We start from the raw sequence: 15,988 nt of genomic DNA, 5'->3' as shown, positions 1-15,988 counted from the left end.
TCGTGCAATATCACAGAACCTTCAACATGTTCAATTATTTTTTATTAATAAAAACAATACCACATTGCATATGTGTATTTTTTACAATTTATATTTGTACGAGGAACATATATAAACGTAATCAAATCGAAAAAGTAATACATAAGGTAATGCATCCTTGTATGGGCTATAACGTAACGAGGAAAAATAATTGCGTGTGTCACGGTTGTTCTTTGCTAATGAATGGGGTTATGTAATAAATCGACACAAGTAATAAGTGTATTCATTAAATCACAAACGTGATTAAAGTATAGCGAAACGACAAAGAATTGGCTCTATTGTTTAGACACTTAAGGCCAAATCATGAACATCTGCTGTATCTCAAGACTTATTTTAACTATATTGCATTATTAGCTTGAAAAAGGCCTAGAGGATTTAACAGTGTATACAGATTCATTTCTAAAAACAATATTATTTATAACCTGCCCCGTAAGTTTTTTTGAAGATACCCTCGTAGTACGAAAATAAGTAGTTTTTTTGGATTTAAAATTAATTTGCAGAAATTTGGAAAACTGTCAATGAACTTGAACTTTAAATTTAATTAAATACAAATATAATTACGTCGAAATTTAGGATAAGAGGTTATATTAACTTGTATTGTTAATGTGTACCAACTCTTGAAATTCTAAAGAATAGGTACTCATTGAGTAGTTTTTGCAACATTAAATGAATTTATTCGGGTGGAAGCGATGTAAGTATATTTTATAATTGTATAAACGTGGCTATAGATTTATATGAAACATTCAGTGAAGAACTTCACTAAAACTAGGTCGGTTTAGTTTGTTTTGATTAGAGTATAGCTGCATTTAAATTAGAAATGCGAGAGATGGTGATGAAGAAAGTAAACTTGGTCGAGATACGAATGTGTTGAAAGCAATGTGGAATCGTCAACTTGATATCATACGAAACTGCAAAAATACCGCCGCCCGCGCGTGTGAGCGTGACAGACGGCGTTTGCGCTCGTAGCGGCGGATCCAAGTCCAGGATTTTTGGCACCGAAAATAGTCGGGCGTGTGAGGCAACAGCGAGGGTGGCCGCAGTGCGTGTCGCTCCGCCGTGTGAACAGCTCGTGAGGTGAGTCCCTCGCCGTCGAAGCCACCAGCCTGGATACTAGCATCCCTCATCCTGGACTCCACTCGTCCTCAGCGAATAATAGTGACAAGTGACACTGGTGACGTGCAGTATCCAAACTGGACGCTTCGTTTGCACTTCGAGTTCTAAATTTAAACTGTGGTACTGATATAAGTGAAGGGACGATATCGTAGTGAGATACAGGTGCGCGTTGTAAGTTTTTCTCCGATGTGACTCGGATTTCAGCGCGCGAGCGACCTCGCTGAAAATAGTGTTGCCCGCCCGCGCGGCTCGCCGCTCGTAACCTATTTGCGGCGTGTTCAAATACTAACATCTATGTAGCACAACGAGAAAACACCCAAAAGTTATTTAGAATCTGGCGAATAAACCAGAACGTTCGCGACATTTTTGTGCATGTTGCCTAGATGTAAATCTTTGCCGACGTCACTGGCAGATAAAATAACTCACTCCAAACATAGCCCGCGGTGTTAAATGTATCTTACATCATCACAAAAATTATCATGCTCAGATTTCAATATTTGGAATGTGGATGAACTTCATAAAATATGTTTAAATTTCTGCATTGATTATTGGGATTTTAAAAGCAATTATAAATATTTTAATATTTCATTGCTTGTTATATAGCGATTTTAAAACGAAACGAAACTAGATTGTTTTCTCTTAAAATAATCAAATAATAATAAACAAATGAACAAACGTCATTAAAATATTATTACTATTTATTATACCATGAAATATTATGCCAATTAACACATTGGTAAAAAGAAGACTATTTTCTTACAGATAAATATTATTACATACACACAACATTAGCATAGATTTTATTTTAATTTTCGTTTAAATAGCTTTAATTTCCCCACATATCGAATAATTACAAAATGTATTAAACCTATTTTGCATACGTTTTAAACTTCCTTCACTTTTAAAATAAGGTTAAATTAGTTTGTAGATTTAATTATTGCCTTATTGTTACAAATTTGGAGTCACCAATATTTTTATTCAGATCGAAATACCAAATCGTATGTCGATGATTACCAATTCCATGGAATTTTTTTTTATTTTAAATTTGCATTACTTGAATAACACCATCCATTTAAAAAATTCAATGAATTGAATAGGTTTTGACAGTTAATTTAAATATTACTCATATATTTATATGTGTAGTTACAGATAGAGATTTTGTAAGTGAACGGTAAAAATGCAATCCTACTTTGGATAGAAATTAGAATGAAATTAAGGTCTTCTATAACGGTGTCGTTCATCTTAAGAAGAGCCCATAACACTTCTCTTTCGGTTTTCTTCTGACCAATTTTACTATTATTATATTTTTTACTTATCAACATAGCAGATTTATGGACGTCCCTTTGCGTTCTCGTTCGCCAAACAGACTTCTCTCCCTAGACAAAATTGTCACAAGAACATCGAGCATTTGTCAATAGTCCCTTCACATATGTACCTTATTAACTTTGTAATATTACTATCAAATATTCTAAATAAACGTCGTAATATTAGTGTACTTTCGCGATAGAAATAATTGTTATGTTGCCTGTGACATGACGAGTGGTTGAAATTGTCTAAAATCACAGTTATTTTTCGATTAATCATTATTTAGTGTTTCTGTTAGCTATCTTGTATCTCTGTTGGCGTGTCACTGAATACTAGTCGATGGTATTTTGGCATGACATCAAAAGTTTCTTTCGTAGAATAACTATTTAGATTGAGTGTGAAGAAAAAAAACACTTAATATCACTTAATAGCTCTTAATGTTTTAACATTAAATAACAAATCTGTTATATTAAACTTTTTTATTTTTATTTTTTTAAACGTATTGCTTTCGATTCAACTTTGATTTATTTTTTTATCTAAACTTTATGAACAGAAAAAGTTAATCTCGAACAATATTCATCATCCGCGTGGACTTAAATGTCGTCCATTTTCTTAAGACTTCTTTCTTTACCGTTCGTGATCTCTCAGGAATCAATTCCGTGGCATTCAATCATGGGCTACCGTCAATAATCACTAAGAATCCGATATCTAAAAGATATTTAATTATATTTAGAAATATTCACGAAATGAAAATAATTAACTGATAACCTTTATACAAGTATTAATTTTGACCCGTTGCAACATGACAGTGTTAAATGATATTTATTTTATTTATACTTTCATTTAAATAATAGTGGATATAAAAGTTTTTAAATAAATTTCAGCATAAAACCATAGATAAAAATGAAGTAACAAATTATGACAGTTATGGTTAGGTATATCAATTATGGATATATAGGTGTATGGTTGTGGGTATTTGTCAACCAAAAGCTTCGAAGATTTTACACCGACTTACTATAACTATTTACTAAATTATCATTGTAAAACATGTTATATTATTTTATTTTTCTATTCGACTACCATATGCCATATACTGCTGGCAAAAACTACAGAGACAAATACCTTTATAATTACATTATTTATTGCTTCTTAATCTTTTTATTTTTCATATTAATGGACAGTTAAGATTAATTTAAAGATTTTGCGTCTATAAATAATCACCCTATATATGATGTATTTTTTCTGCTTTTACGCGTTACGTCATTCATTATTTCTAAAGCTATTGATTTTTGGATGGAGTATACCATACATTTATTGACAGTAAGAAATAACGATGACCAAACAAACCCGAGCGATATCTTGTCCCATATTGTAGTTATGGAAGCGCCGGTTAGAGTTTCCCCGCCAGCTGTTAGCTTAGTCCGCGCAGGAACGCGTTTATTTCTGTGAACATTGTAGGCAGCGCCTGAGAACGCGCCAGAAATACCTCCGCGTCATGTCTTGTGGCATTTATTTTGGCGAACGTTAGCCGCCCGTTAAAAATTCTCCACAAATAATTTAATTTTGTTAATGCCGTTATAAACTGCCAAAAATTAAAATTAGCATGCCTGATGTAATAACATTTGTATTACATTCTTACACATATCACGTCTTATACATAAAACTACGGAAATTTCAACAGTATAATATAAAAAATTATCAAAACTGTATTTATGTATGAATGTTAGATTTATAATCAAGAATCGATATCACTAATAAAGAATTAGCATTTTAAGCAGTGGTAGCTCAAAAGTAGAGGATTGACACTTGCGATCATAAGTCGCAGGTTCGATTTCTCAGTCTTCTACGTACCATAATACCAGAAATCTTCAAATAATACAAATCTTCTCATAAATATCTTTGGGGAGGCCTATGTTTTGCAGTGGACGTCTCTCATCAGAAAACAGAAGAGAGATTAAGAATTATATTGCTGACAGTAGATCTTATTTCTTATAGCCCTTTATAGATTGCTTTGAAAGCTAACAGAAGACTTCGACTGCTCAAGTTAATAGAACGAATAAACACGCTGACACACAAACACAAGGTCAAAAAGATTTTGTCATTTAGCCAATAGATGGCGCTTCGTTAAGTAATTGTGATAAAGATACATAAACAAGAGAAATGAAACATATTTCGTGAAAATTGCTTAAAAAATTTTAGCGAATCGTGCGTGATTTCGCGAAATGTATAGAGCTGTGTGTCGAGCAGAACGAAAATCGTGCTCCGATAGAGTTTTATTTCTCCTTATTTTTCTTCTTTTATCTGTTCTTGTTCTTTTATCTATTCTCTTCTATTTAAATTCATTGAAAATGTTTTATTGCAAACCGTGTAGCCTGTGTCGACAATGTCTTTATCCTTTGACAATGTCTTTATCTAACAGTCATTAACAATCAACAAAAATATTATTAAAAGATGAAACTTTTTACTATGATATATAGATGTCTATACATAGCCGTATTCAACTCTATTTTTAACTCTCTGAAGTTCTAATGACACAAGAACTATTTATTATATTTAGTAAAATAAATGCATAATAAATTAATTTAAGTTTTGGCGTATTTAGTAATTAGACAGAAACTGGCCATAACCATTGCGTTTTTATATAATAACATATTTATTTCGCCAGATGTTTAGTAATATTAAACGGTAAACCTGCGATCGATGTTTCTATTCTTTTTTCAAATAATTTTAATATGGAGGTTGTTCTTTTATCGAACAATGATAAGAACATAGCTATAGATAAAATGAATAATATTTTTATTTTATTACATGTTGGATTTTATTTATGTAATCAACTTTTCTTTATGATATAGTGAAAATAATAATTTTACTACCAATTATTTGTAAGAAACGTTGATTTTTGTACATATTTTGAAAATAAAATTGTTTTTTTAAATTAATTGTGACTTGTGAATGAGTTCATATTAACTACAGGATGACTGAACAGGGTGATTATATAGCTCATTAGTCAGCAAAAAGCTTTAAAGCTTTTATATCTATTGCCAATAACCCTGTATAAATGAATCACTCTGAAACTCTATCGCAATGTGATAAACCAATAACTTCGTCGGCGTTACAAAGATATGTAGTAGGAGTTAAAATTTTGCAAACACAGTTTTTAACTACATTATCATTACATTATTGCTAATTTCTGAAACTGGATGGAGTTTTGTCTAGGGTATACCATACATTAATTGACAGAAAATGAATTACATTATATATATATATATTCACCCTTGACATTATCTATAACATAATCATCCCGGGGTCCCAGTCCCTATGGTGTTCTGTAATAAATCGAGTAACATCCTTATAAATAACGAACTTGACCTTTTCCGGAACACTATTTTTTGTCAATAACTCCCTTCAAATCCTTTCTTCTTTCTTTTGCACCTATAAAATCACCCGTATATAAAAAGTTTCCCAATTTTCTTTAATTACGCCATAACTTTTAAACGAATTTACCGATTTCATTCATCTTTTCTTTATTAGTTTTGTTATACTCTATAGAAGGTTCCGGCAAAAAGTGTGATTACGGCTTACATTTTCAAAGTTGATAAATAAATCGTGAAGACAGTCAGTGATTGTGGCTTCAATCTGAAATTTCTTGTTTTCACGTGGACAATTTTAATAGTAAGCCGCTTGTTTCCGTGTTGGAAAATTAGAAAATGTAACTAACAATGTTGTGCATTGCATGTTGTGCAAAACCATTTCAATAAATAACTTTTTTTATTTATTATAATTAGAATTGAATTAGCAACATTGCCGGATTTTGCGGAGATTGCGGACTGACCTTTGTGGTGATCCTTGGGAAAGGCCCGAGCCTTACAGTGAGCGTCTATCGGCGGACATGAAGATAATAAATAGCTAACTCAAAACAAAGACAATTACACAAAAAAAAAGTAATAATTAAATAAGTTCGGTTCAGCGTAGGTGTGACAAAAGGCACACGTGTTGTAGGTCAGGCGTGTCCGTTATAAAACAACGAACTTCACCTTTCGATGGCGACGTGAAGACGTCGCTTTATATAGTAAACAGTAAATCGGGCCACACGATATCGAGTTTTATGTAGGTTAGAACCGTTTAATACCAACAGCATGAACCCATCGGTTATTAATGCAGCCTTGCGTTGTCTGTCCTGGCTAAAAGCCAAGCGCGTAATCTAAATCGTACTGTAACACTATTCATAAACAGTTATTTTTAATGAACGTCTATTATAAACAAATAATTATTTCCATTAGTTCGTTATATTGTACATATATCAGGGAGACCGAAAAGTAAAGTCATTTTTTTAAGTTAAATTCACACGACTAAATTTTTAATAAGTTTTTATTTCTTATCAACAATATATTTACCTTCGTTATCAAAAACCTTTTGCCGTCTAATATACAAATTTTTAATACCGGAGCGGTAAAAATCAATCAGTTTTTCTGTAAAAAATGTCGACAGAAACGACATTACTTTCCGGTCCCCCTAATAACATATATGACTATATATGCCGATTCGTAAATATAAGTGTACTCCGGCCTATAGGCGCCGTAGCTAATGTTATTAGTAGCCTATTGAGACATTCAATTAAATCTCACATATATGAGCGCAAATGCGAAAAAGGCCCGAATTTTTTTTCTTACAATTCTCTGTAACATCGTGTTGTATTGGTCGAGTAGTACGCGAGCGTTGACGCCCTGTATATCTTATGAGATTTAAAAAAATGTTATATTAATATTACCTTTATTGAGATACATTTATGATTTATTTGTTTTAAGTATGCACGCCAATACATACGCGCCAGTACATTATATAACTTTACATTAGTTTTATATTTATTCCAGTCAGACGATAGATGCCCTCTGCAAGGCATAGACCTCTCCTAAATATCACGACAATAACTTTTTTCGACTTTCCGCGAACTTTATTATATTGTCGGTCTGTCCAGTAGTTCTAACGGTCTATACCATGGTGGCACAGACTTATTAAGACTAGGGGCCACTCGGGCAAATCATGAACTGATGGCGGGCCGGCCGCCAGAAGTATAGGTAATTAAAGACAAAAATAAATTGATGATAATTAGAATTCAATATTTCTGGAATGTACGAGAGTATTATTTTTGCTGTCGGCGGGCCACCAGTATTCGACCGGTGGGCCGAAGTCTGTGCATCTATGGTCTATACAGTAGTAAATTACTATCCTAACGGCTGACGGCTGCACGAGCGATGTGCCACGTCCTCTGCCACTTCAGATGAGCAATTCTTCGAGCTACGTCAGTGACTTTGGTTCTTCTCCATCTTTTTATTTCTGATCCGATCATTAGTTTCATATAGATAGTGTAAAATTAAGCATGTTTGACTATTGCACGTATGTATAGCCCGGGTCGTAATATCTGCTGGCTTATATTTAAACGTTAATAACTAAATAAAACAGGAAAACAATATTAATATTGTATTTTAAATTAATTATAGACAAGATTTTATACCTTGGTTAGCTTAATAGATAATATTAAAAGAAAAAAGACAAAAATAAAAAGATTTATTAGACAGGTGTTTTGGTGATCATTTTTACAATGCCTTAATACAGTTGTAGAGTAATTTATTCCCAACCCTTTTTCCACTTAAAAACCATTTACACTATGAAAGGATTTTTTTAAGTATTTGTTAAATGAATTTTACAAATTACATGATAATTCGGAGAGATTAGAGCGTAATATAATACCGTAAACGGTTATCCATAAAAATATATTTACAATTTAACGTCATTAATTTGAACATTATAATAAGTAAGCTAACACCGGCTCGGAATGCTGATCTGCTGAGAAGAGTCGACAAAAAACTAATTAGTTGCTCTTTTTAAGTTACTAATTCTATGAAGCTAAGAGAATGTTTTATCTCTTTCAGGCCAGTAGCTGGCGTATTTTTCACCCGGACCGTAAAAACAAAACAAAGCCGCCACCATGGACGCGATCAAGAAGAAGATGCAGGCGATGAAGCTGGAGAAGGACAATGCCATGGACAAGGCAGATACCTGCGAGCAGCAGGCCAGGGATGCCAACCTCCGTGCCGAGAAGGTATAGCTCTTTAAATACTCCTCATCATAATTCATCATTCTTACTATAAGACGTCCACAGCTGGACATAGGTATTCTTTATATATTTCCAATAGAGTCGGTAGGAAGCAGGCAGCATCCAGCTTCTTCCGACTGCCTAGAAGAGTATTCTTATGTCTTACCAAAACCCTAAAAGATAGACAGCATTTCAGTCACAAATATAAGAGACAGAATCTGAAGAGTCGATCTGTGTTTTGCAAACAAAGTTAATGATGAAATTCTACGCTGTGCTTCTCAGCCAGTGGTCTCTATTCTGGGAACCAGAGGCCATTTGATCAATACCTTTCAATAATAATATTACTTTAAAATACTCAGTAGAGCTCATAAAGGTAGAGAAGTATGTCCACTGCAACATCACATAACATGACCGTAATAGGAACGTGACAGGCGCAAAAAGAAATACGATACTCTCTACCATCCTTACCAAACTGAATATTTTAAATCGTATATCCCCGTATAATGCTCGATTTCTTTGAATTTTAATGTATGAGACAAAATCAGAAAGTCAGTGAAAGAACAGTTTGGTAGGTATCATCATTTCAGGTGTAAAACGTCCACTACTGCACATACAATAATAATATTGATATTTTAAAACAGTCTGTCAGCTTTCGCTTAAGATATGACTTGTTGCAGTAGACTGACTCGACCATTGTTTTGAATTATTGTGTGTCAACTTAGGTTTATTGAAAATATTATTTAATCACACAGCTATATCTATTATGTTTAAATAAATTAACATAAATGGTCAGAGTGTAATAAGAAGTAATCCCCGCAGGTCAATGAGGAAGTCCGTGAACTCCAGAAGAAGCTCGCGCAGGTGGAAGAGGATCTGATCCTCAACAAGAACAAACTCGAACAGGCCAACAAGGACCTGGAGGAGAAGGAGAAACAACTGGCCGCTACCGAGGCGGAGGTCGCCTCTCTGAACAGGAAGGTGCAGCAGATTGAAGAGGACCTTGAGAAGTCAGAGGAGAGGTCCGGCACCGCCCAGCAGAAGTTGCTCGAAGCCCAGCAAGCTGCTGACGAGAACAACCGGTGAGAATAATTTCACAGATGTAATCTGCCATATAATTTGGCACCTCAGAAATGTTCTCGGTAGAAATAACAATGCTTTCTACATTAGCGGTTTATCTTATCTATATAAATATCACGTTGTAGGAGCACTGTTCGATGAAGACATCGCTCTGCAAAACCAATATTAGCCGATCTTTGTCGTAACTCTTATTTTTCGGCCGGATATGCCAAATCAAAGGTCGGGTAATATTCCAGCTTACAGACCATACTTGGTCTTGTCTTCTATTTATAACCCATAGTTGTCATTTATATGAGTATACTTCATTCGAAAAACTTAGTGTAAGCATGACCCAGAATCAAGCTATTAGGGACCGGAAAGTAATATCGCTTTCTCAAGTTAAATTCACACGACTACATTTTTAACATTTTTTTTTATTTCTAATTAGCTATATATTGACCTTCGTTATCAAAAATCTTTTGGCATCTAGTATACAAATTTTCAATGCTGGAGCGGTAACAAGTCAATCGGTTTTTCTGTGAAATATGTCGTCAGAAACGACATTACTTTCCGGTCCCCCTAATATTAGTTTTTAGGTAATTATTTTAAGTATAAAATCAAATTTAGGTCGATTTGGCCGGGCTGAGTCTGAGACACTTGAACACCAAAAAACTAACATCATTTAATGTGGTGAAAGAATTTTTGTAATAAATATATAGTCCTCGGCTTTTTTCTAAAACTTTTTTCTGCGCCGGGTTTCAAAATTACAAAATGTGTTTGAAGCATCGTTATGTGTACGACAGCTTCGTTAACATCAGTTGACGCACTTCCCTTTTTATCATAAGTTGCCACTACAGGCTCTAAAACTCGCTGAATTTTTAAAAAGCAGCGATTGAACGGTTCGTATTATAAAGCCTTTAGTTGTTATTTATTCATAATTATGCTTTTTCCTGTTTTGAAACTGTAGTAGTAATTTCTATCAAACAACTGAAATATATTTTATGACATTACGAAATTAAAAAAAAACACTGTTGCTTCTGAATTTTTCTATAAGATCGAATCAGGAATAACAAAAAGGAAATAATTAACATAGCCCAGAGGATTGTCAAAATGAAACGTGATAGTGGACAAGCTACATAAGACGTATAAAACTGGAACCTCTGGTGTGAAGACCACGGATTGGAAAGCACAGCGTAGGATGTCCACATAGAAGGTTGACAGACGACCTTGTTGTCGAAAAAATCTGGTGAAGGCCTCTTTCAAGCTATGCTATAGGAATCTATGGCGGAGATCATTGTCCAGCTGTAGACATTTTACGGCTAATGATTATGATAATATATTAGAAATAATAATAGATTGTAAAAATCTTTTTCCAGTATGTGCAAAGTGTTGGAGAACAGGGCACAGCAGGATGAGGAGCGTATGGACCAACTCACCAACCAGCTCAAAGAAGCACGTCTTCTCGCTGAGGACGCTGACGGCAAATCCGATGAGGTGATCTTTATTATTTTCTAATCTATTATGATAAATAACTACAAGTTTTACGCCCTTTTGGTCGTACTTTCTTGATAGATAAATCATTTCTCATTTTTTTCTCACATTCCTGAGCCGTATATCTCTTCCCAGACTCTTCACTTAGATACTTTTAGGGACGATTCCATGAGGGCCTTTACTTTATCCGTTCACTGCAAAGCTGGACGACCCATGAAGTTTGCGCTCCAGAATACGTCTAAAGGCTAAACGCTCTGAATAAGGTAGGGCATTTGTTTAGTGTGAAAATAGGGAACGCGTGGCACGGGGAGAGGAGTGTATCTTTTCCGTATTGTTAGCTTACGACTTGGAAAAAACTCCTCTTTAGAATTAGAGAGTCAGCAAATAGTTATTTATTCAAAAAGAAGGTTCGAGACCTATTCCGAAAGATTCGTTCTAATTATCATCACTCTATTTGTGTATCACATAATATAGTGTGTAATTCAAGTTTGTACTATATTCTCCTATTTAATTGTGTTTATAAGTAATTAGATTACAGGTATAGTATTTAATATGTATATGTGAAACTCGGTGTTTTAAATGTTTCTATTTTTAATTAATTATTAACTGGTAGAGATTGCCTTTGAGTCAATAAGTCCGCCATTACAAAAAGGGTACAAAAAACAATAAGTACTAAAGAAGCCATTAATTATATCACAAAGGTATCACGCAAGCTGGCCTTTGTTGAAGACGAACTCGAAGTCGCTGAGGACCGTGTGAAATCTGGTGACGCTAAGATCTCCGAACTTGAGGAGGAATTGAAGGTAAGCAATTTTATGTAATAAAATTCACCATTTTTATATCTTTATTGATAAATTTATTTATACATCACAACAATTTTTTTGTATCAATTCTTAGATTTAACACTTAATATAAAAATTTTAGGTATAAAAGTTCATAGGCCCCCCACGACAATTTTTTGTAGCGTTTAGTAAACACGCGTCCGAATTGCTACTAACGCATGTTAGTCGCAGTAGCGATGTCATCACGCTACTGCATCACGATGGGAAGAAAACGGAGGTATCGGTCGCATTTACATCGCGACAAAAGCGCGATGTTATCGCTTTTCCATTGCGACTGAATCGTACGCGAGGGCACGCATCTTGTGACCGCTTAGAGATTATATTCACACCAGCGCGCGAAAGCCTCTTTACTGAATCGTTGCAAAAAGTCACTTAGGCGAGGAGTATAATCACAGATATTTTTATAATTTTGAACAAATGATTTTAATTGGAGAGTTAAAACTGATAAAATAAATCACCAAAAAAAATTAACATTAGATGGATTACATCATTTATTCATGAATCTACCACGAACAGTCGAAAGAAATTCAGAAATTTTGGTATTATAATACAATTATTGTAACACCGAAGCTGCATGTTCAATCAATGTATAAAGTTCGACAATTACTTAGTTTAATATTTTCTTCTATTTATCCTATCTATTAGTGACCAGTGATCAAGACGTTCCGTGTAACTTTCTAGAAATATCAAAGATGGAATAACTGTTGTATAATAACTATCGTGGTAACAGGAATTGCCATTACAAACATTCAAACATGATGATGATCATCATGTCAGCTGATGGACGCTCACTGCATGGCATAGGCCTCCCTAAAAGATCGCCGATAATCATTCTTATGCTGCCCGCATCCAGCGACTTCTTTGACCTTGATTATGTCATCAGCCCATCTAAAGGCACGCCTTCTCACATTTTGCAAACATTATTTTAATACAAAAATGTCACTCAGGTCGTAGGTAACTCCCTGAAATCACTGGAAGTGTCAGAGGAGAAGGCGAACCAGCGCGTCGAAGAGTTCAAGAAGCAACTGAAGACCCTCACCTCCAAGCTGAAGGAAGCCGAGGCTCGCGCAGAATACGCCGAGAAGACCGTCAAGAAGTTGCAGAAGGAGGTTGACAGGCTTGAAGGTACTGCAATATCTTTTCATAGCTCTCTTAAAATACCTTTAAAATAAGTAATTTATTTATTTTAAATTCAACCAATATCTTATAACATCTAATATTACTATTAATTATTTTAATTTAAAGCTAAACACTCTTGAATGTTATTTATATGTATCGTTTGTGACAATTACGTCTTAACTTATATTTGGTATTATGAAGAATATACATAACATTCAAGAGACTGATTTAAAATGATATTTTTTATTTAATCGAACTAAATAAAATCTTAAAAAAATAATCTCTAATTAAACTATGAATCTAATTCAAAGATGCTGAACTTCATCCACCGGACCTTGCCATCCTACACATTTTACCTCTATCTTTATACATCTTCTAGCTAGGGACTTTCGACACTAATTCTCTTTCGCATATTATTAAATAACACAATTTTACAGACGCGTTGTTCAACGAGAAGGAGAAATACAAGGCGATATGCGATGACTTGGACGGCACATTCGCCGAGCTCACCGGATACTAACAACCCTTATAGCACTTAGTTTAAGACATTATCATTAACATTTAGGAATGAACCTGTTTAGATCATCCAACCTCTTGGGAAATGCCTACTAGTCTCCAATAGTTTACACTTCCGCAGTGGCTCAACAAGAGCGTCTTTCAACGGCTTCATCGCAATAAATTTCTATCTCTCACTAACAAAACCCTAACCTTTGTGCTGATATTTAGAGGATTGTCTACTCCGGGTCAAAACGGACAATCCTTTAGAAATCGCTTAATTTAAGAGCCCTCGCTTTTTGTGTTGTCATTAACCTTCTATCTTATGCTTTGCTGCTACCGCGGCGGATCAATGCTTCCAAGGTACTTAATCTTTATTCTGTAATATCTATATTAAACATTTTATTTAAACTTAATAAAGCTTAGCTAACGCTGTTAAACAAACTTTAAAAATAAACGATTTAAAATTTAAAACTTATAACATATTAAAATACGACATTGGCTATGTTATATGCCGGTTTAAACAAAGTTACATCGTCAAAGGGTTACTGTATTTAAAGAATATGTTTCACTATATTTGGAAATAATCGCAGCATAAGTCGTCCGCCCCCAAGACGTTTCAATCAGTCGTATTGGAAATCTATGGAAAAATCTCATGCTCAGCTGTGGACATCCTATGGTTAAAATTATGATGATGATTGGGTGAAGTGTATCGATATTGTTTTTAATTTTAATACTACCATTTAACAAGTTTTTCTTATTCTTCTCTTAAAAGAGATTATAATTAATAAATCGAATTATATTCTCAATAACCTCATCATGTATTAACTTGATTTGATATTTATTAAGAATTTTGGTTTAGGGGAAACTAGATATTAAAATTTTTAAAGGTTTGTGATTTAATATTTCCCGATGTTCTGTTTAGATGAGCTGGGTATCAACAAGGACAGATACAAGAGCTTGGCCGACGAGATGGACTCCACCTTCGCCGAGTTGGCTGGATACTAGACATCGCACTCCAAACAAATACATTCACAAGAGCAAAATCACACGCAGTCAATCGCGTTACTTTGAACAGTCAACATCTATGTACTTTGTACACGTGATGTAATAATATTTATTAATACTGTATGTAAATTTATTTACGATTTTCAATAAAGATAATTTATAATAAATAGTTTTCGAACGTTATTTTATTTAAAAAAATACCTTTAATAAATAAATATGTGTAATATAAAGTAATATATAATTGTAAAAAATACGTTCTTAATAAAAGTATTACAGATTAAATTTATTTTTGATTTTTTACGTCTGATACTGAGTACGGGAGGCCTATGCCTTCAGTATGCCATGATTACGATGACGAAGTTTATGAATTTATGACACAAATGCTATATAGAAAACATTTATATCTATAGTTCGCGGACCTCTCTGTTTCCGCGAACTAATTTCTAAGCTATAACAGTCTGCAAGGCCATAGTCGTCGACTTCAATAGAAAGTGATTTTTACATTCGTGTAGCAGAAAGTTATGCGATAAAATATAGAAACCACCTATAAGTTATTATTTGTATTTTATCTTTTATAAGAATTCTTCACCAGTTCGTATGGAAAGTTTTAATATATCTGTAATAATTTTAACGGCTAATTTTCCAACAGACGCGAACACAATAGCGTTCCCAAACATTTCGAAGTATCTTGCGCTAGAAGCCGTATTCTCTCTGATTTGAGTTTTAATTTTACTCAATAAGAGGGTATAAAGTAGCAAAATAAGACAAATGAGATGGTAAGCATTAAATAATTTTCTAGGATATAGAAAGTTCCTCATATTGGCGTGAAACAATCCTTATCCAAAGATGTTTATCTAGAATATCTTAAGCACTTCCTCTTCTGCAGATTATCTTTAAACTGCTCGTATCTGCTTTGCAAGTTTCATTCAACAAATGTTTTACGTAATCGCAATCATAGGACTACGTTATACTTCCTGGAAAATTAAGCGTATTTTATATTTTTCTCCATTTTATAAACAAAAATTACCGTTATATCAGCAGTACGTGGATATATAGCTTTAGAAATACTAAAAGGTATAAGCCTCCTCCAAAGATATCTATAGAGGAATTTACCATAATCACCAAGTTTGACAGGCAGGTTGGCGATCGCAGTAAGATTTTATGGTACGCAGAGATCGCTGCTGCTCATCCTTTGGAAAATTATTTGTGAACAATGGTAATGTCATATAATTAATTCACGAAGTATGAATTATACAAGATTGTATTTTGAGAATTGAACCCATAACTTACGACCTCAACGGAGGTCATCGGTTCGATTCCTCAGTTTCAGTGCTCATCCAGTCTTAGTCCTCTACCGCTGGTTTACCTCTGCTCTTAAACTTGTATGTTACAAATGAATATATTTATAGTTACTACGTCAATAACT

General features: G+C 34.0%; 1 protein-coding gene across 2 annotated transcripts; it reads left to right on the top strand.

Moving 5' to 3' along the window:
- Window positions 1-1,004: 1,004 nt before the first annotated feature.
- On the top strand, window positions 1,005-14,736 carry Tm2 (tropomyosin 2). Of its 2 annotated transcripts, none has more exons than XM_068766689.1 (7): window positions 1,005-1,113; window positions 8,388-8,557; window positions 9,371-9,630; window positions 10,984-11,101; window positions 11,800-11,901; window positions 12,888-13,065; window positions 13,497-13,902. In XM_068766689.1, exons 2-7 carry the CDS (start codon window positions 8,444-8,446, stop codon window positions 13,577-13,579), a joined length of 855 nt encoding a protein of 284 aa, XP_068622790.1. In that variant the 5' UTR covers window positions 1,005-1,113; window positions 8,388-8,443; the 3' UTR covers window positions 13,580-13,902. The 2 variants fall into 2 exon arrangements, with proteins under 2 accessions (XP_068622790.1, XP_068622789.1); XM_068766688.1 differs by lacking the exon at window positions 13,497-13,902 and adding an exon at window positions 14,480-14,736 and having other exon boundaries at window positions 1,006-1,113.
- Window positions 14,737-15,988: the final 1,252 nt, after the last annotated feature.

This window comes from Battus philenor, unplaced genomic scaffold (genome assembly GCF_028537555.1).
Source record: "Battus philenor isolate CCGP_79_NKW_IND1 unplaced genomic scaffold, ilBatPhil1.0.hap1 SCAF_21, whole genome shotgun sequence".
NCBI lineage: Eukaryota > Metazoa > Arthropoda > Insecta > Lepidoptera > Papilionidae > Battus > Battus philenor.
Note: the sequence above shows the minus strand (reverse complement) of the source record. Positions and strands in the feature narration are given on the sequence as shown.